Source organism: Callithrix jacchus, chromosome 14 (genome assembly GCF_049354715.1).
Source record: "Callithrix jacchus isolate 240 chromosome 14, calJac240_pri, whole genome shotgun sequence".
Lineage (NCBI taxonomy): Eukaryota > Metazoa > Chordata > Mammalia > Primates > Cebidae > Callithrix > Callithrix jacchus.
In genome coordinates this window covers 44506012-44528430 of record NC_133515.1, presented here as the reverse complement: position 1 = coordinate 44528430, position 22419 = coordinate 44506012, and the positions used below count along the sequence as shown (strand labels likewise).

Genomic DNA, 22419 nt, shown 5'->3' with positions numbered 1-22419 from the left:
AATTTGTTGTCTCGTTGAATCTAAATCTCATTATGTGTCTTATGTATCTGGGTGTTAAGATCTCTTATTATTACATTAATCCTTTTACCCTTGCATCCTTGTAGCTTTGAAATCTATTTTATTAAGTGTGAGAATTGCAACTCCTGCTTTTTATTTATTTTTGCTCTCCATTTGGTTGGTGAGTTTTTTTCCATCCCCTTGAGTCTTTGTATATCTTTAGATATATTGTTAGATTTTGTGGATAATGTATATTTTGTGTGTTTAAAATGGAGAGCTCTATTGAATTTATTTGTTCTGGATCTTAGTTCCAGTCCCGGATATCGTTATCAATTTTCTGTCTCGTTGAATCTAAATCTCATTATGGGTCTTATGTATCTGGGTGTTAAGATCTCTTATTATTACATTAATCCTTTTACCCTTGTATCCTTGTAGCTTTGAAATCTATTTTGTCAAATGTGAAAATTGCAACTCCTGCTTTTTATTTATTTATTTTTGCTCTCCATTTGGTTGGTACGTTTTTTTTTCCAACCCTTTATTTTGAGTCTATGTATATCTTTGGATATACCGTTAGATTTTGTCTGTATCTTTTGATTGGGAGATTTGGTCGATTTAAATTTAGGGTTGCTGCCATTTGATATTAACTGGCTATTTTGTCCTTTCGTTGATAAAAATTCTTCTTTATGTTAATGCTCTTTACTTTTTGGTGTATTTTTAGAAAGGGTCATACTGGTTGTTCCTTTCTGTGTATAATGCTTCTTTCAGAAGTTCTTGTAAAGCAGGCCTGGTGGTAATAAAATCTCTGAGTACTTGCTTGTTCCTAAAAGATTTTATTTTTCCTTCAAATGTAAAGCTTAAATTGGCAGGATATGAAATTCTGGGCTGAAAGTTCTGTTGATTAAGTATATTGAATATTGGTCCCCACTCTCTTCTAGCTTGTAGGGTTTCCATTGAGAGATCTGCTGTAAGCCTAATAGGCTTACCTTTATGGGTAACTTGATCTTTTTCTCTGGCTGCCCTTAATATTTTCTCCTTCGTTTCAATCTTGGTGAATCTAACGATTATGTGCCTTGGGGTTGGTCTTCTTGAGGAATATCTTTGTGGTGTTCTCTTTATTGCCTGGGGTTGAATAGTGTCCTGCTTTGCTAAATTAGGAAAATTTTCTTGGATAATGTCCTGGAGAGTATTTTCCAGCTTGAATTCATTCTCTCCGTCACATTCAGGTACACCAATCAAGCGTATATTAGGTCTTTTCACATAGTCCCATATTGCTTGGAGACTTTGCTCATTCCTTTTCATCCTTTTTTCTCTATTCTTGTCTTGTCGTTTTGTTTCATTAAGTTGGTCTTCGACCTCTGATACCCTTTCTTCTGCTTGATCCATTCGGCTGTTTAAGCTTGTACATATTTCACTAAGTTCTCGTGTTGTATTTTTCAACTCCATAAGTTCATTTGTATTCCTCTCTATATTGTCTATTCTTTTCAACATTTCATCTAACCTTTTTTCCAAGTTCTTAGTTTCTTTACATTGGGTTAGAACAAGTTCCTTTAACTCCCAGAAGTTTCTTATCATCCACCTTTTAAAGCCTACTTCAGATAATGGAACACAGTCCTTTTCCATCAGGGCTTGTTCCGTTACTGATGAGTCCTTTTCCATCAGGGCTTGTTCGGTTGCTGATGAGTCCTTTTCCAACAGGGCTTGTTCCGTTGCTGATGGGTTCTGATTTTGAGTATACTCGGCCTTCTTAGGCTGTTTTTTTCCCTTCATTGTAGATGAACCACCTTTCTAATTAGTTTTCTGAGTCGATGTCCGACTTATTGATTCCCAGTGCTGGGATCCGAGCAACCCACTGTGGCAGCCTAAATAGCAGTGGTGAGACTGATGGTGCTCTTCTGCCCGGGAATCTCTGGTCTGGCTTCCCTCTTGAGTCCGCAACAAGTGGCTCTGACTTCCGGGAGCTCCAAACTCCGGTCAGTAGGGGAAGCAGTCCCGTTGGCTCTGCATGAAGAGCTGCTGCGCCGAGACACCGGCAAAACCGCTGCGGCGGCCACAAGAGTCGCGCTGGCGACCCGTGGGGCTCCTCCACTGGGAATCGGCTAATCGGTGAGTGACAAAAATTCGTCTAATGTGGCGTCGTCTCGTTCTCTGAGCTTTCAGTGGGAGCTACGATCCTGAGCTGTTAGTGGTCGGCCATCTTGGATTGATCATGTTTTTCCTTTTTTGAGACAAAGTCCTGCTCTGTCACCCAGACTGAAGTGAAGTGGCACAATCCGGGCTCACTGCAACCTCCGCCTCCCAAGTTCAAGCGATTCTCCTGGCTCAGCCTCTCAAGTAGCTGGGATTGTAGGTGCATGCTACCACACCCTGCTGATTTTCGTATTTTTAACAGAGATGGGGTTTTGCCATGTTGGCCAAGCTGGTCTCGAACTCCTAACTTCAGGTGATCCACATGCCTCAGCCTCCCAAAGTGCTGGGATTACAGGCATGAGCCACCACACACAGCGGCCACGATGTTCTTAATACACATAAAGATCTGACATTTTGGCTGACAGTAACTAGAAACCAAATAATAAACATTTTCATGAGATTTTTGAGAAGATGATAGCAACTAAAACATAAATTTATAAAAAATTTGCCATGTGTGGTGGCTCATGCCTGTAATCCCAGCACTTTGGGAGGCTGAGACGAGCGGATCACCTGAGGTCAGGAGTTCAAGACCAGCCTGGCCAACATGGTAAAACCTCATCCCTACTAAAAATTTAAAAATTAGCTAGGCGTGGTGGTGTGAGCCTATAATCCCAGCTACTTGGGAAGCTTGAGGCAGAGGAATCACTTGAATCCGGGAGGCAGAGGTTGCAGTGAGCCCAAATCATGCCACTGCACTCTAGCCTGGGAAACAGAGCAAGACTCCATCTCCAAAAAAAAAAAAAATATATATATATATATATATATATATATATATATAAATCCTAGAACAAAGAGATTCATAAATAACTAATTAAAAGGCTTTAACTTAAAGCCAAATTCTCAAAACATAATCTAGATGTAAGTTTTCGGGAATCTTTTATAAAGGCCTTATGTCAAAAGTCTAAATGATTGCTAGCATTATAATCAAATTCAATAGTAATTACTGAAGCACAAGAAGCCTAAATAGGCACCTTCTGAATTAAATTAAAAACCAAAAAGGGCTGGGTGCAATGGCTCATGTCTGTAATCTCAGCACTTTGGGAGGCTGAGGTGGAAAGACAAGTAGTCCAGGAGTTTGTAACCAGCCTTGGCAACAAAGCAAGACCCCTATCTCTACAAAAATAAATTAAATTAGCTGGGTGTGGTGGTGCAAGCCTGTGATCCTAGCTACTCAGGAGACTGAGGCAAGAAGATCACTTGTGCCCAAGAATTTGAGGTTACAGGGAGCTATGATCCCACCACTATACCCTGCCTGCGTGGAGGAGTGAGACCAGGTCACTAAAATAAAAGGGAAAAAAATGGGGAGGGATAAATACACATATACACACTTTTGCATGTATTTTTTTTTTTTTAATGAAAGAACAGACTCAAAAAATTGATTAATGTTATCTACAGGGAGAATAAAAGGAAACAGAAGAGTCTAGACTTGTTTTGTTGTTGAGACAGGGTCTTACTCTGTCACCCATGCTGCAGTACAGTGGCACAATCATGGCTCACTGCAGCCTCAACCCCCAGGCTCAGGTGATCCTCCTGCCTCAGCCTCCCAAGTAGCTGGGACTATAGGTGAATGCCACCGTCCAGCTAATTTTTGTATTTTCTGTAGGGATGGGGTTTTACCATGTTGCTCGTGCTGGTCTCAAACTACTGGGCTCAAGCAATCCATCCATCTCAGCCTCTCAAAGTGCTGGGTAGACTTCTTTTAATATGTCTTGTTTTAAAGATATAACTTCAGAATTATGTAAATATTTTAAATAATTGTAAATAACATTTATTTTTCAAAGAATATCAATCCTTAAAACTAAAAAATGAAAATATTAAAGTAACAAATATCCAGCCCAGTAGCACAAGTGCATGGAGAAAGACTATCCCAAGTAACTCTAAAACACAGTCTTTTGATTATACATTCCTACAGAGATATGCCCTAAGGACAAAAACAGTAAAAAAAATTTTCAGCCAGGCACAGTGTCTCATGCCTGTAATCCCAGCACTTTGGGAGGCCAAGGCAGGAGTATCACCTGAGGTCTGAAGTTCAAGACCAGCCTGGCCAACACAGTAAAACCCCAACTCTACTAAAAACACAAAAATTAGCTGGGCATGGTGGACAGATATGGTCTCATTCTGTTGCCCCAGGTTGGAGGGCAATGGCATGAGACCTGACCATGGCTCACTGCAGCCTCAACCTCCTGGGCTTAAATTATCTTCCCACCTCAGATTCCCAAGTAGCTGGGATTACAGGCACGAGCCACCATGCCTAACTAATTTTATTTTTTGTAGACATGGGATCTCACTATGTTGCCAGGGCTGATCATGAACACCTGGACTCAAGCAATCCTCCCACCTCAGCCTCCAAAAGTGCTAGGATCACAGGCGTGAGCCAGCACTCTCAGCTCTATATACTCTCTACTACTTCTGAACGTTTGAAATTTTCCAGATTAAAAAAAATTAAAATAATGAAAATCTAACAGCCTTCATTCTGCCCCCATTATTAGGCTTCCACGATCATTCCAAAGCACGAAAAATCTTTCCATACCATTATTTTTATCAGAGCGCTGGGGGTGGCTATTGACAGGACTGGGTTCTCCATGTGTTGCCCAACGGGTATGAGCTATTCCAAGGTGTACATCAAATTCTATATCCAAATCCATATCCTGTTGCTCTGAAGAAGAGGAAATGAAAAATTTCAGTATTAAATCATGCTGCAGAGATAATGCTATAAGCTATATTTAAATAAAATTATTACAATGCTGCTCACTTGGAATACACAATCATTGAAACTGAAGATCAGGCATATTCAAAATAGTGATTCAAAGACTTAGGAGGCCAGGAACGGTGGCTCACGCCTGTAATCCCAGCACTATGGAAGGCTGAGGCAAGCAGATAACCAGAGGAAGGAGTTCAAGACCAGCCTGGCCAACATGGGGAAACCCCATCTCTACTACCACTGCAAAAATTCGCCAGGTATGGTGATGCATGCCTGTAGCCCCGGCTACTCCGGAGGCTAAGGCAGGAAAATTGCTTGAACTCAGGAGGCAGAGGTTACAGCGAGCTAAGATCACGCCACTGAACTCCAGTCTGGGCAACTTAGGAATGCATCATATGCATGTATCAAAACATCTCATTCATCCAGTAAATATATACATCTACTATCTACCCACAAAACTTAAAGATAAAGACTTAAGAGTTTATGCAACTCAAATATTGAGGGCAAATGGTTTCAATAACAAAAAAACTAACATAAAGTTAAAGCAAACATGACAAAATGTTAATAACTGATAAAGTCAGGTAAAGTATATATAGGTAATAATGTACTATTCTTTCAAGTTTCCTACAGATATGAAAACTCAAGAGTTAAGGACATAAACAATTATTGTAATTTTTTAAATCTGTATTTAATTATTGTCTTAAAAAAAACCTTATCAATTTAATTAAACATGTAAAAATAAATTCATTTTCCCAATGACACACAACCTTATGACTGCAATTTCTTTGGTCTCTAGTGAATGTACACATGTCTCACAATATAAACTGCAATTATGGAGTGCCTCTAAATCAAACAGTTATTTGAGAACAGAGCAATGCTATGAAAGTATGGAGCTACTGGGAAATCGGCATAGACCGATGTTTGTTTATTGTGAAAAGTAACTTATTTTTCACATAAGCTATCTTTTCTTGCTGCATCTTAAAAAAAATGGACAGCTCAAGTTATTAACTAGTAATGTCCTTCTTTTAATTTCCTAAATACAAAATTCATTTGGCTAAGAATGCAGATAACAAAGTTTATCAGAATTAGGTCTAAATTAAGAGCAAACTGGCTGGGTATCATGGCTCATGCCTGTAATCCTAGCACTTTGGGAGGCCAAGGCAGGTAGATCACTTGAGGTTGGGAGTTCAAGACCAGCCTGGCCAACATGGTGAAACCCTGTCTCTACTAAAAATACAAAAATTAGCCGACCATGGTGGCACATGCCTGTAATCCCAGCTACTCAGGAGGCTGAGGTAGGAGAATCACTTGAACCTGAGAAGGGAAGGTTGTACTGAGCCAAGATCATGCCACTGCCCTCCAGCCTGGGTGAAAGAGCAGACTCCATCTCAAAAGTAAGTAAGTAAATAAATAAATAAATACATACATACATACATAAAATAGTATATTCTGTTGTACTATTACATTTATGACATGTTGTCAACCTAGCTTCCACTAGAATTTGGATTCTACAAAAACAGCAGCCTACCTTATTATTTTTTAACCCTAAGCACTAAAAGGTATATATTACAGATAAATTTTTGTTGGATAGCTCAATCTATCACTGAATAAAATCATGCATGTATTCTTTCCTTGCTTAACTGTGTTCTGAATAATTAAGGCGACCTGATAAATGACCTCAAGAAAAGGATTACTGTTCTTTTTTTTCTTTTTATAAGATGGAGTTTCACTCTTTATGCCCAGGCTGGAGTGCAATAGCACAGTCTTGGCACACTGCAAACTCCAACTCCTGTGTTCAAGCAATTCTCCTGCCTCAGCCTCCCAAGTAGCTGGGATTATAGGCACCCACTAAAGGATTACTGTTTACCATTATTCAACAGGATAATGCAAGAAATGAAAACATTTCTTTGACTACTTTTTTAAGCTAACTATAATTAAAGCAGTATCTCCCTGCACATACTGTCAAGCAGTATTGGAGAAAGTCACAAGATTCTGTATATTGAATCCATTTCAAATTCATGGTAATTACCATACCTTTATTTCACTGTTGCCATAGGAACACTACCTAATATCTAGTAAGAAAAAAAATGACCTAATTATTACCTAATAGTAAGAAAAACAATAATTAAACTGATAGTTCAATACAGTTCCCTGATAGCTCATTACTTTACTATTCTAAGGCTCAATACCTGTAGTCTCTCAATTCCACTTTACTCAGCTTTTATCCTTTTACTTGGTAATTGTCTGCTTTCTTTAGTTTGTATTTTACCTTTGATTCCTACAGTACAATCTTTCCTTTAAAGGCTAACTCTTTGCCTGTGCCTTAGTCTTCCTGAACTGCAGGGCTTCAATAATTCCCTCATTTGCATCTTCTATCTTACCCTACCTCTACTCCATGGCTCCTTGCCCTCTGCCTGCCTTTTCTCAGATGTCATCTTTCCCTTTTTAAAAAAATACTTCAAACATATTTAAATTTGCTGGGAATAATAAACATCCAAATGCCCACACCCACGAGGTAACAAAACATCTAGTCATTTGTGCTTCACATATTTTTTTAAGATCTAAAATGTAAAAAAATCAATGCTGTATAGGGAAACTTGAAATAAAAGTAAAAAATGCAGTTGACACCTTCTTTATATCCCCATCCCATTCACTTCCTCCCCAGAGGATTCTCAAGTTGACACAATCTTACTACTCACGCATTTTTTTTTTTGCCAATCAGTTTGAGCTTATGAGGTTGCTCAGGTTAGCCTTGAACTGATGACCTCACCTTCGCAAGCGCCATGACCTCTGGCGGGAGCCACTTTGGACCCCACTCGTGCCTTTTAAACTATGATTACGTTAACATGAGACCATAAATGATAGTATTGTTTTGTGTTTTTAAATGTCCTATACTTTACCTGCCAGGAATTATCCATGTTCCTATATGCAGAACCAGATTCAGTGCACTCCTTTCGAAGGCTACATATGGTCATTCACTATCATATATAACTTTTTTTTTTTCCTAGTAGTTTGGACTACAGGCACACACCACCATGCCTGGCTAACTTTTTGTATTTTGGTGAGGATGGGTTTCACCATGTTGCCCAGGCTGGTCTCAAACTCATGATCTCAGGCAATCCACCTGCCTCGGCCTCCCAAAGTGCTAGGATTACAGGCGTGAGCCACCATGCCCAGCATATACAACTTATTATATCATCCCATTCCCTTATTTATAGACATTTAGGCTATTTCTAAATTTTGCAACAATGAATCTTGTTGTCATGACACCTTGTTCATTGTGTTTCCTTCAAGTATATATGCAAGAGTGAAAGTGCTTGGTCTCAGGGTACAGGCATTTCCCATGTAGATATTGCCAGACTGCTCCTTAAAATGATTTACCAGTTACCAATTACCAGCAGTATCTGCAAGTTTCCATCTATAGACAGTAAATTCAGTCAATACTTACTTTGATGTTATTGTAGGGTAAGATTAGCGAAGGGTTGGCCAGTCGCAGTGGCTCAGGCCTAAAATCTTAGCACTTTGAGAGGCTGAGGAAGGTGGATTACCTAAGGTCAGGAGTTCAAGACCAACCTGGCCAATATAGTGAAACCCCATCTCTACCAAAAATACAGAAATTCACCAAGCATGGTGGCATGCACCTGTAATTCCAGCTACTTGGGAGGCTGAGATAGAAGAGTCACTTGAACCCAGGAGGCAGAGGTTGCAGTGAGCCAAGACTGCGCCATTGCCCTCCAGCCTGGGCACTGCAGCAAGACTCCATCTCAAAGGAAAAAAACAAAAACAAAAAGAGTTTACTGCTGAAGAGGCATGTTTCAATATACTGACATTCAAAAATGGTGATTCTGGTCACATCTGCCTTTCCAGTCTCCCATATTTGTCCATCAATAATGGAAATCAAAAGGACTACTACCATTTCACCAACAAACCTGCCATCCCTATTCTTATCTTATCAGAAGGTCCTCCCTTCACATATTCACGGATCAAATATAATCAGCAGTCATTCTCTATGTATTCCCAGTCTCATCAACTCGTGGGAACTCTCCCCAGAATCTCATAGCAATGTCTGTTCTCTCCTACAGAACCCACTGTAATCAGCCTGGTATACAGGATGCAGAACACACAGTAGATATTTATACTATTGTTTTTGCAGGGTAGTTATTTGAGCGTCTGCTTTACCCCAGCTAATCTTACACTACCATACAGGCAAAATAAGTATTGATTTAATTTGTTAAACAAGTACTACAAAGCTAAATGTATGGCTTATGTGGAAAAAAAAAAACAAAATCCATCATTTTCCTCTACCTGTACTCTTTCACAATGATTATGATGGCATTCATTTGAGTAGGTACATAAAATACTTGCTGTTCCCTGGGTTTTGTGGAGAATTTTAAAAATATTTTTTTAATCAGTTTACTTCAAAGTTTGCTTTGCTTTCAAGTTTCTTGTGCAGAAATAAAATGTGCAAGCATAATGTTATGATCTAAATACTGAGAAGTAAACCCTCTTTGATGGGACATACATCTCTAACAACTCCTTATGCCAGAGAAAAAAACTGTAAGGGAAAACATCATACTTAACAGATTTTATCAGACCTACTAAAAGGTGCAATGTCCAAATTGACTACATCCAAGTTAGGCATTTAATCCAAAGAGAAGACAATTAGTAATTGAAGACATATGTATAAGGGCACCACTAAAAATACCTTTTGTCCTATGAAAGGCTCTTCCTCAGGAATGGTGGCTCTGAAGCTACTTGATTTAATATTCGAAGCTTGTGCTAAAGGTAATATGCCTAACTAATTTCCTTCCCTAGTTGCAACGATTATTTTTCAGGTTCAGGCACATTTTAAAACTAGTCTAGATGGTAACAAAACTACTTTTCTTGCCCTCTCTTTAATGTCACAGACCATTATCATTAAAATGGGTCCCAAAATATGAGGGGAGAGGATAACTTGGTGGGGAATGGGGAGGGGAAAAGGAAGAGAAGGGAAGGTGGGACAAAAATCAAACTAAGTACATTACTGTGAACTTCTTCATCCAGTGCCTTAACTTTTCCTTTCTTCTTAATAAGCTGGATTTTGCAGGCATTGGCTTCCCAATCTTTGTCATTGCCTCCATCAACTCCCACACCTAAACCATCATAAGTAAAAGAACAAGATTTAGAAACTGGCTACTGATAAAATTATTAATGTGAGGCAAAATTTTTAATTAAAAAAAAATCTAAATAATTCACTTATTTATCAATTCAACATCTACTGAAAACCTACTGTGTGTCAAAAACCAGGATAACTGCTAGAGACAAAAATAAAAAGAACTCAATTCCTGTCCTCAAATTTCTAAGTCTATCAAGAAGACAGACAAGGAAAAAATAATTCAGCATGATTATGAATTATAATAAAAATACTACAGGGTACAATTGGAGTCCAATGGAGAAATACAAAAGATAGGCACCCACCTGAGAAGGTGGCTAAGGAGGGGAAGGTCAGGGAACACATCTCTTAAAAGACTCCTTAAGTTGCTAAGGAATTTGAAAAAGCTACCCTGAAGATACTGGGAAAACACTTTGTCCTATAAGCAGAGAAGTGATTCAGCAAAAATGTTTAGCAAAGTCCTTCTAGAAACAGTGTAGAGAAAGAATTAGAGGGAGAGAAACAGAAGGAAGAAACGAGCTGTCAAAAGTTATAGTTACAGCAAAGCAAAAATGAAGAGCACCTGAACTAAACAGCAGTAATGCAGAAAGAGATAAGTGAAATTGAGAAGTGGAATTGAGAATATAAGTGAGAAGGCAGAAGAAGTCTGGAATACCTCAAAGGACTTGTAAAATGGCTCAAAGGACTTGTTGAATGATTCTTAATAAAAAGGACATAAAAAAATGGACTGGGCATGCCTTTAATCCCAGCTAATCAGAGGCTGAGGCAGACGAATGGCTTGAACCCAGGAGGTAGAGGTTGTAGTGAGCTGAGATCACACCATTGCACTCCAGCCTGAGCGAAAGAGCAAGACTGCATCTCAAAAACAAACAAAAAACAGAGTGGGGAGTGGGGTAAGGACTGCAGTGTATCAGTTTGTTTGTTTTTTCTGAGACAGAGTCTCGATCTGTCACCCAGGCTGGAGGGCAGTGGCATGATCTCAGCTCACTGCAACCTCTGCCTCCCAGGTTCAAGCAATTCTCCTGCCTCAGCCTCGTGAGTAACTGGGATTACAGGCGCACGCCACAATGCATGGCTAATTTTTTTTTTTTTTTTTTTAAGTAGAAACAGGATTTCACCATGTTGGTCAGGCTGGTCTCAAACTCCTTACCTCAAGTGATCCACCCACCTTGGCCTCCCAAAGGGCTGGGATTACAGGCGTGAGCCACCGCACCCGGCCTCAGTTCAATTTTTGAACATGCAAAGTTTAAAATATCATGGTCTATCTAGGAAGAAACTTCTAGGAGGCCTGGAATACAGCTTGGGAGATACATCTGGATCAGGTAAATACACCTTGATTAGAAGTCACCAATATGGCCGGGCACAGTGGCTCATGCCTGTAATTCCAACACTTCGGAAGGCCAAGGCAGGCGGATCACCTGAGGTCGAGAGTTCAAGACCAGCCTGACCAACATAAAGAAACCTCATCTCTACTAAAAATACAAAATTAGCTGAGCATGGTGGCACATGCCAGTAATCCCAGCTACTCGGAAGGCTGAGGTAGGAGACTCGCTTGAACCCAGGAGGCAGAGGATTGCGGTGAGCAAAGATTGCACCATTGCACTCCAGCCTGGGCAACAAAAGTGAAAATCCATCTCAAAAAAAAAAAAAAAAGAAGAAGAAGTCACCAACATACTCACACACAAAAAAATTAAAATTAAAATAAAAGAAAACAAAGAAACAAAAAAAAGAAGTTACCAACATAATTAGAAGGCTGATGAAGTCAGAGCTCACACAAGAAGACACAAAATAAGAAAAGTGGACCTAGGAAAGAATCTTGGTTGGGTGTGGTGGCTCACACCTGTAATCCCAGCACTTTGGGAAGCCGAGGCAGATGGATCACCTGAGGTCAGGAGTTCAAAACAAGCCTGGGCAAAATAGTAAAATCTCATCTCTACTAAAAGTACAAAAATTAGCCAGGCATGGTGGCGCATGCCTGTAATCCCAGCTACTGGAGAGGCTGAGGCAGGAGAATCACTTGAACCCAGGAGGCAGAGGTGCAGCGGTGAGCCAAGATTGTGCCAATGCCCTCCAGCCTAGGTGACAGAGCAGGACTCATCTCAAAAAAAAAAAAGAAACTTGAAGAACATTAACATTTGAGCAGAAGAAAACACTGAGTAGAAGAAAGGAGCCTCCAAAGCAAACAGAAAAGTAATCAGCATCTTAGGAAGAGAATGAGAAGATGTGTATCAAAGAAGCTAAAGAAGGAAAGAATTTTAAAAACAAAGGAGTTGAGGAGCTGACTTTCCATTACTAAGCAAAGTCAAGGAAGATAAATGCCCTTTCCATGTGGCAATGTTAAGTGTACAAAAAAAGAGTAACACAGAAGGTGTGAAACTGCTATCCTTAGAAAGGCTTGTTTTCAAGGTTGGCCTTTCATTCCTGTCTAGAAACTTGGTTTTTGGAAGGATTTCTACCACCCTAACTAAGAGGGGCTCAGTATGTAAACTGTGCAAACAATGTGGTTTATGCTGAACATCTGCTTTTCTTCTGAGAGTCTAGAATTTTGGTATACGCTAGGCAGAGGGTGTCTATGTGACCGGCCCCCAAGGAAAACCCTGGGCACTAATTCACTAGCAAGCAGCTTGTGCCTAGCTTTCTCAAGACTTCACACAAAGCACCTTCATTGTGCTTTGTATTCTTTTGCTCTAATGAAACATAGCCATGAGTATGACAAAATGCTGGGCGGGTGCGGCAGCTCACACCTGTAATCCCAGCACTTTCGGAGGCCGAGGGGGGGGATCATGAGGTCAAAAGATCGAGACCATTCTGGGCAACATGGTAAAACCTTGTCTCTACTAAAAAATAAAAAAAAAATTAGCTGGGTGTGGTGGCGTGAGCCTGTAGTCCCAGCTACTCAGGAGGCTGAGGCAGGAGAATTGCTTGAACCCAGGAGGTGGAGACTGCAGTGAACCGAGATTGTGCCACTGCACTCCAGCCTGGTGCCTGGCGACAGAGCACGAGTCTGTTTCCAAAAAATAATAAAATAAAAACAAAATGCTGAGCCCTAAGAGTCCTCCTGCGGAATCAACAAATCTAAGGATGGTCTTAGGAATCTCTGACACAGTTGAGGAAGGAGCTAGTGTAGAATATAAAGTTGCCAGAAAGTTTTATTTATTTAAAATAAAAGAGGCTGGAATCAGTGGCTTTCCTGTAATCCCAGCACTTTGAGAGGCCAAGACAGGAGGATTACTTGAGGCCAGGAGTTTGAGACCAGCCTGGGCAACATAGTGAGACTCTGGTCTCTACAAAAACTTTTTAAATATTGGCTGGGCATGGTGGTGCACAGCTATGGTCCTAGCTACTCAGGACTGGGGAGAGAGGACTGTTTGAGCTCAGAAGTCTGAGACTGCAGTGAGCTATGACTGCACCACTATACTCCACCTTGGGTGACATAGTGAGACCCTGTCTCAAAAATAAATAAGAAAAATAAGAAAATGAATCTGAGGCAAGTTTATATGTCAAAGCATGAAACCAGTGAAGAAAAATTAAAGTTATAGGAAATAAAAAAGAATTTAGAGAGTAGGGCCTTCATGAATTTTATTTTATCATAATGCCCCATATGATGTTTTTATAGTAGTATTCTTAATAGAAGGTCACTGTAAGAAGCAATACTCCACATAAATGGTAACACTGTTGAGGTTACATGAATAAATCCTTTAAACATGATAAAAGACAAAAATTCTTCAGATTTATGCTTATTCAAAACAAGAGACTTTTTATAAGAGTCTAGTCTCCCAATAATAAAAATAATCTCTGCTTAAAGAATCATGCAAAATCCACAGTAATTTTTTAAAAGGAAGTACCAGCAGAATCATATCCTCTGTATTCCAGTCTCTGAAGGCCTTTGATTAGGGTCTCCAAGATTTCTCGTCTTGTTCGAGGAACATGGTAGTTTAAGTAAGCAAATATACCTGCAAGTAAACAAATATTTAATGAAAATTTCTGATTTAAAAATCAAAATTAGCATAATTACGTCAAGTATGTGAAAAAATGTAAAGTTAGATTCCATCTTTCAAACACTTCAAACCATTTAAAGGCAATGGAACTTTTTCAAGGAGGAATTTCTCATAAGTATAAAAAACTAAACATGTTAAAATACATGTTTATAATTTTTTCAAAGAAGCTTATAAAGCTGGCTACTTATTTTCCATGACTGACATTTTGTCAAGTGAAATTTAATGTTTTTAAAAACCCAATTTGCAAATTCGTGGTTTATGTCCTATATATGAAGCATTTGGTTTCAAGAAAAAAAATTCTGAAGTATTTTAAGCAACATATAGGCCCTAAAATCTATACCAATGAGATTAATTTTGCTTACTTCCAATAATAGATGTGAGTAATACAACTTAAATAATTTTATAAAATAACAAAAACTGACCAAATTTTTAACTATCTTAAAAGATAACTGTTTGAATCACTTGTTCATCAAATATTACCAAAAGACAACCACATGTTAATAACTCTTGAAAATTCATAGAAAAAGAACAATCATTTGGAAAAACAAAACTAGAAATAAAAGGATTAATACAATGTGAACTGAACTAGAAAAGCAAAGAAATAACAAAACACAGGTAAGGGAAATCCACACTTTTAGCAATTGCAGCATGGACAGTATCTGAGGTTTTCCATGGCTGAGCTTTCGCCAGAGGAGCTACAATGTATCAAAACTGAAGACTAAAATATATAAAAATACAGGTTCAAGCTGCTTATTTTAAAACTTCCCTTTTTCTTAACTTTCCTTCACTGTAATTCTACTGATTCATAAGAAGTTTAAATTAATTCTGTGAGATAGAACTCCCAAATGACTAGTCTGCATTTCCATCTAAGTCTCTACTTCTAATAAAGTGTGAATGTTTCCTAGTGAAACATTTCAGCATACAAAAATGCTGCATTGTTGATACCCAACACAAAAGCCATCATAACATATATGCCGATCACAATGATCAACACATTGCAATTTTCTCAAATACATTATCACGCCCTAAAAAAGAGAAATCCACACATTAAAAGCCAAAACAATCTGAAACAACGGTTTCAACACTCCACAAAGAAGTAGTTCCAGGCCAAAGACTTATAGAAATCCTGTATTTCATTCAGATTTTTTTTAAAAGCCATAGCCAGGAACAGTGGCTCACACCTGTAACCCCAGCACTTCGGGAGGCCAAGGCAGGTGGATCACAAGGTCAGGATTTAGAGACCAACCTGACCAACATGGTAAAACCCCATCACTACTAAAAATACAAAAAGATTAGCCGGGTGTGGTGGCACGCATCTGTAATCACAGCTACTCTGGAGGCTGAGGCAGGAGAATCGCTTGAACCAAGGAGACAGAGATTGCAATGAGCCAAGATTGTGCCACTACACTCCAGCCTGCATGACAGAGTGAGATTCCATCTCACACACTCACACACACACACACACCCCTTAAATTTATATTTTTTAAGCTTTCCTGTAATGGACAGTCATCTTACTTTCACAGTACCAACACCCCATAAGGGAGGGTGGAACATCTATCTTACGTAATTCAAAAACAGAAATTGAGTTAACTAATATCCCAGAGATACCCACAAATACCATTCCTAACCTCAAAGCACATCAATTAAGATAAGGATAAACAACATGCTGCTTAAGGATATTTCTAAGGTAAGAGTGGTAGCAGCACAGCAAAGTGCAGTTTCAAACTTTCAATGGCTACTCATGATATAAACACTAGAGGGCGGTAGAAGAGTCCCAAGACCAATGTCCACCCGTTAAATTCAGAAGAATGAGTCTGGGGTTTTTGTTGTTACTGCTGTTCCTTCACAAAGTTATCTATAATATGAATAAAACAATAACCCAATTGTAAATCAAACTTGTATGTGTTCTGCACTCCCCACCCATGGGTCACTGATCTTTGAGAAAGATTACCAACAGATAACTATCAGTTCAGTATTTTAACCAGGTCATTAAAAGAAGATACATAGAACACAAATCTTTTCTAAAACAATGCTTTAATACAAATGTGGGCCAGTGCAGTGGTTCACGCCTGCAATCCCAACCTTGGGAAGCTGAGGAAGGCAGACCATCTGAGGTCAGGAGATTAAGAACAGCCTAGTCAACATGGTGAAACCCCGTCACTACTACTAAAAATACAAAAATTGGCCAGGCGTGGTAGTGCACGCCTCTAATCCCAGCTCAGGAGGCTGAGGCAGGGAGAATCACTTGAACCTGGGAAGCAAAGGTTGCAGTTAGCCAAAATCACACCGATGTACACCAGCCTGGGGGACAGAGAGAGACTATGTCTCAAAAAATAAAAATAAAAATTTAAAAAGTGTGGAAAAAAACTGATACTCTACTAGTTCCCACCACTGTGACTGGCATCGGCTAGAATCCACTAAAGGATACAATCTAGCTTACTTGAAAACACAAGGCTGTCAATGTTTGCAGTCTGACCAGAGCTGCCAAATTCTAATAATGCAGCACATCCAGAAAAACTCACTCCTAAACTCTCTCTTTTAAGAAATCTAAATCTGATAGTAAAAGTAAAAATGTAAACTGGATGGTAAAAATGTAACTGTGATGGTAAAAGAAATAAATATTAAATATGTATACCAATTTGTTAAAACCATTTCAATGCTAATGATATAAAACTGTTTTTAAGACAATTTATAGACTCTACTTTTTTTAAAGATTAAGTAATGCAGCTAGCCTGGGTGGCTCACACCTGTAATCCCAGCAACTTGGGAGGCCAAGGCAGGTGAATCACATGAGGTGAGGCTGGTTCAAAACCAGCCTAGTCAACATGGTGAAATCTCACCTCTACAAAAAAAAAAAAAAAAAAAAAATTAGCCAGGCATGATGGAAGGTGCCTATAATCCCAGCTACTCCAGAGGCTGAGGCAGGAGAATTGCTTGAACCTGGGAGGCAGAGGTTGCAGTGAGCCATTGCACTCTAGCCTGGGTGACAGCAAGACTCCGTCTGGGAAAAAAAAAAAAAAAGTAATGCAATATAAAATTCACTATTTTTAATAATGTAACTCAACAACGGCATTCAACTTTGATAATACTTCTAACTTCAATCTCCGTAGTTTATACTGGCTCACTGTATGAATCTTGAGAGCTTAAGAACATTTTCATAGAAAGGAAAGAACTCTTCTAAACAATAACTCCCCTGAAACAAACATAAAATTCTAACTATCTGATAAACTGGCTGGGTGTGGTGGCTCATGCCTGTAATCCCAGGATTTAGGGAGACCAAGGTGGGTAGATCACTTAAGGCGACGATTTCGAGAACAGCCTGGCCAACATGACAAGAGCGAAACTCCATTCCCCCGCAAAAAAATTTAAAAAAAAAAAAAAAAGATTCAGTGGCCCCATCTTCTCAAAAGGAAGAAAAGTCATGATTGATTGGCAACGCATATCACATAGAAAGTAGCAACAAAAGTGCCAAGTATTTCTTACCTCCAACATTTGAGGGCATTTAGAGTTGTCCCCTCTGTTGATGTTCTATGGTTTCTAAGGATTCTTCTCTGATTACTCTGGAGCCATTCCTGATGGATTTAACACTTTTTTTTTTTTGAGATGGAGTCTTGCTCTGTCACGAGTGCAGGCTGGAGTGCAGTGGCGTGATCTCGGCCTACTGCAACCTCTGTCTAACAGAGTAGCTGTGATTACAGACACCCACCACCACGCCCAGCTAATTTTTTTAATTTCAGTAGAGATGAGGTTTCACCATGTTAGCCAGGATGGTCTTGATCTCCTGACCTTGTGATCCGCCCGCCTAGGCCTCCCAAAGTGCTGGGATTACAGGCATGAGCCACCGCACCCAATAGGATTTGACACTTTTTAATAGCTCTATAGACTGCATTTCTCTTCTGTGTCACACTTCTTTGTTACAACAAACATTTACATGATTGTGTTCTGTATACTTTGTATCTACCAAATTAGTACTGGAAATCTGGTGAAGGGCCTTATTGTTTTCAGGCTATACTGTTAAGAACAAAAGCAAAGTAATATAAAGGACATTTTTCTACAAAATAATATTATCACACCTAAAAAGATAATAATGCTCTATTATCATCTAATACAATGTTCATATTCTAATTTTCCCTATTTTTAAAAAGTATCTTTTATAGCTGATTTGTTTATTCTGGTATCTCATAAAGGATCATACCTCACATTTGATTGTTATATTTAAGTCTCTTTGAACCCAGAATGGTCTCCCTTGCTGCATAATTTCCCCTGAGATAAACCTGGGGTTAATTTTCTCCTTGAATGTCTCACCATTTGAGTGTGTCTAATTCTTTCCACATATGTGGTCTTTCTAGTTCCTCTATCCCTTATATTTCCTGTAAACTGAGAAGATAAACCTAAGGGGCCTGAGTCTATGATACTCTGCAAACATCTTCAGAATACTTTCTAAGGCTTTAAAAGTTGACAGCACTGATTTTAAAACACATGTATTTCCTTTCTTTGTAGTCCATATAATAACGGTGCATTTCCCAATCAGTGGCATCTTAGTTCAATAAATTATCATATATCAAACTCCAATTCAAAATCTGCATTTTCCTTGATAGAGGAAGCACTGCTATTACTGATAATCACTACCATCATTTTTTTGATTTGCTATTGGAATAAAAAAAAAAGGAGAGAAGGAGGAATACAGGAAGCAGAAGTAGAAGCAACATTTCTTCTTACATAACTGTAAAACGAAAAGGATGAGACACACCAGGACACACGAAGGGCAATTTCCTAAGATCAAAGTAATAGCCCAGCGAAATGGCTCATGCCTGTAATTCCAGCACTTTGGGAGGCAAAGGCAGGCGGATTCGAGACCAACCTGACCAACATGGTGCAGCCCCGTCTCTACTAAAAACACAAAACTTAGCTGGGTGTGGTAGCAGTCCCAGCCGCTAGGGAAGCTGAGGCAAGAGAATCACCTGAACCCGAGAGGTGGAGGTTGCAATGAGCCTAGACTGCACCATTGCACTCCAGCCTGGGCAATAGCGCAAGACTCCATCTCAAAAAAAAAAAAAAAAAAAAAAAAAGGGGAATAGAGCTGGGAGAAGGAAGGGGATTAGCCTAAGGAATACTTGATGAGGAAAATGGGAGCTAAGAAGTTGAACTTGTCAGTTTCATAGCCCTGCCCTTTGATAGCAATGCTAGCCCAAGACATTCCATCTGCAGGGATACCAGGTTAACTGTGATCTTGGAGTGCCCAGGACAATATTGCCAGCAGTTAATCAGGCACACAGGGCATGTTCACAAGGGAGGCACTCGCAACTCACAATGATGCTTGTTAGAGCAGAAATCCTTTGACCTCTGCTTTCAGGTCTTTGATTTGTCTTATCAAAACTCCCAAAAAACAGTTCTTGATTTTTTTGGTTTTTTTTTTTTTTGAGACAGAGTCTCAGTCTGTCGCTAAAGCTAGCATGATCTCAGCTCACTGAAACCTCCGCCTCCCAGGTTCCAGCAATTCTCCTGCCTCAGTCTCCCAAGTAGATGGGATAACAGGTATCTGCCACCATGCCCAGCTAATTTTTTGTATTTTTAGTAGAGATTGGTTTTTGCCATGTTGGCTAGGCTGGTCTCAAACTCCTGGCCTCAGCCTCCCAAAGTGCTGGGATTACAGGCATGAGCCACCGCACCCAGCCTAAACTTCCAATAAACAGTTCTTAAGTAAGGTAATGACAAAAAGCCTAAAATCAACTTTCCAACACTCTTCGGTAATTGCTTTAAGAGCACACACAGTAGCTGTATAAGCATAGATTTTCTACCCCAAATCAGCATGCACTTCACAAATGTAAGCTTTCTTACTAATGGAATATACTTGGAATAAAATAACTCCCTAACTGAAGCTGATGCTTGCACCTAGAGGCATCATTCTCAGAAAATGGCAACTTAAATTCAATGACAAAAAAGCACTTATGAGCACCTTGCTAACAAAATTTCAGAAGCAATCTGGATCACAGACTAGACACACCTGGTTGAAAGCAATGTAGCTGCAAAAAAGACTGTTAAACCTTATTGAAAGAAAATTGAAAACAACTGACTAGTCAAATTATTAAAATTCCTATGCCTGGGCGCATTTATGTCTTTATTAATAGGAAATTTTATTTTTACATATTTTACCATTTGACAGCTTCAATATTTTGGGACCTTAGACATTGTAACCTATCAGCGATAAGTGTTCAAATTTGTTCTCTAAGCTTAAAACTTCTGAATCAAAATCCACCTTCAATGTCACTTAAACTTTAAATTTGTTTTCTTTTTCTTATAATTCAAGTCACAAATTAATTTATCATCATCATTAAAGATTCAAACTAGGTCAGGAGCAGTGGCTCACATCTGTAATCCCAGCACTTTGGGAGGCGAGGCAGGAGAATTGCTTGAGCTCAGGAGTTCAAACCTAGGCAACACAGCAAGACTCTGTCTCTATTAAAATTTAAAATGAGTAAATAAATAAATACTGCAACTATACAGATGCTATAGAATTAACTGTGAAAATCTCTCTTGTTTCCACACAGGTTCCAACCCCTTTCTCAGAGATAACCACTGTTAATCCCATACATAGTCCCAGTCCTTCAGCTATAAATTTTTCTACCGGCCAAGCACAGTGGTTGCTGTAATCCCAGCACTTTCTCGGAGTCGAAGGCGGGAGGCTCGCTTAAGGGCAGAAGTTTGAGATCTGCCTGGGCAATAGAGCGAAACCCTGTCTCTACAAAAAGTAAAAAATTAGGCATGGTGGTGCATGCCCATAGTCCCAGCTACTTGGGAGTCTGCGGTGGGAGAATCACTTAAGCCCAGGGGTTCAAGGTTGCAGTGAACTAGTCAATACTATAACTATATAATGACATTCTGCATGTAAGATTTCTTTAAAATTAAGTATTATTTGAGATACATTTTTTTTTTTTTTTTAATTTTCGAAACAGGGGCTCTGCTCTGTCACCCAGTCTAGGGTACAGTAGTACAATCCCCGCTCACGGAAACCGCCACCTCCTGGGCTCACGTGATCCTCCCACCTCAGCCTCCCAAGTAGCTGGGACCTTTGTGCCTGGCTAATTTATTTACTTTTTTTTTTTTTTTGAGTTGGAGTTTCGCTCTTGTCGCCCAGGCTGGAGTACAGTGGTGCGATCTTAGCTTACTGCAACCTCCGCCTCCCAGGTTCAAGTGATTCTCCTGCCTCAGCCTCCCGAGTAGCTGGGATTACAAGTGTGAGCCACTGCACCTGGCCATTTTTTTAATTTTTGTAGAGATGAGGTCTCACCATATTGCCCAGGCCGATCTCGAACTCCTGGACTGAAGCAATCCTCCTGTTCTGGCCTCCCAAAGTGCTGGGATTACAGGCATGAGCCACTGTACCCGGTCAAGATACATTTTCTACAATCCTAAAAGCATACATACAGGCCAGGCATGGTGTCTCATGCCCATAATCCCAGCACTTTGGGAGGATGAAGTGGGCGGATCACGAGGTCAAGAGATTGAGACCAAGTTGGCCAACATGATGAAACTCTGTCTCTACTAAAAATACAAAAATTAGCTGGATGTGGTGTTGCACGCCTGTAGTCCCAGCTACTCAGGAGGCTGAGGCAGGAGAACTGAACCTGGGAGGCAGAGGTTGCAGTGAGCCGAGATCACGCCACTGCACTCCAGCATGGCAACGGAGTGAGACCCCTTCTCAAAAAAAAAAAAATACAAAAATTAGCCAAGCATGGTGGCCCACACTTGTAATCCTAGCTACTCAGCAGACAGATGCAGGAGAATCATTTGAGGCTGGGGGGCAGGGGGCGGAGGGTGCAGTGAGCCGAGATGGCGTCACTGCATTCCAAGCTGGGTGACACAGTGAGACTCTGTCTCAAAAAAAAAAAATTTTTAATTTAAAAATTAAATAAAAGCACACATACTAAAGTAACATATGGAGTGAAACAAGACTTTCAATTATTTGTGTGTTTTTTAATTGCTTTACATCTTTTTTCTATTTACAAAATGCTGGTTCATGTCTCCCCTACTTTATTGTAATTATTGCCACTAAAAGTGGCTCCATGACACGTCTCTTGCACATTTAACATTCTGGAGCACAAATCACTAGTTTAAGCTCTGACATCTCTAATTATACACTCCCTCACAGTCTATCTACATCATCATCTTTCTTGAGAAAATAAAAAGGCATGCACCTCCTGCTCACTTTCCAATATTCCATCTCTCTCTTCTCTCTGACAATTCACATCAGACCACAATTTTTTATCATTCTGCCAAGTCAAACCCTCTGTGTCCACTGTGCTTTGACTCCTAAGTCTCTGAGCATCTCTACATTGAACTTTGATAGCCATGCAGAACTCATCTACCCATTTCCGTCCACTTTC

General features: G+C 39.6%; 1 protein-coding gene across 4 annotated transcripts in view; it reads right to left on the bottom strand.

Annotated features, from left to right (window-relative positions):
* GFPT1 (glutamine--fructose-6-phosphate transaminase 1) overlaps positions 1–22419 on the bottom strand; it is a 70420-nt gene that overhangs the window by 41673 nt on the left and 6328 nt on the right. For 2 of the 4 annotated variants that reach the window (XM_035272385.3, XM_035272387.3), the window contains exons 2-4: positions 13883–13990; positions 9910–10017; positions 4715–4840 (exon numbers count right to left, since the gene is read on the bottom strand). In XM_035272385.3, coding sequence (XP_035128276.1) covers positions 4715–4840; positions 9910–10017; positions 13883–13990 — 342 coding nt within the window. Of the gene's footprint in view, positions 1–4714; positions 4841–9909; positions 10018–13882; positions 13991–17518; positions 17706–22419 lie in introns of those variants that run through there. The other 2 variants (XM_035272386.3, XM_035272384.3) reach the window with 2 other exon arrangements.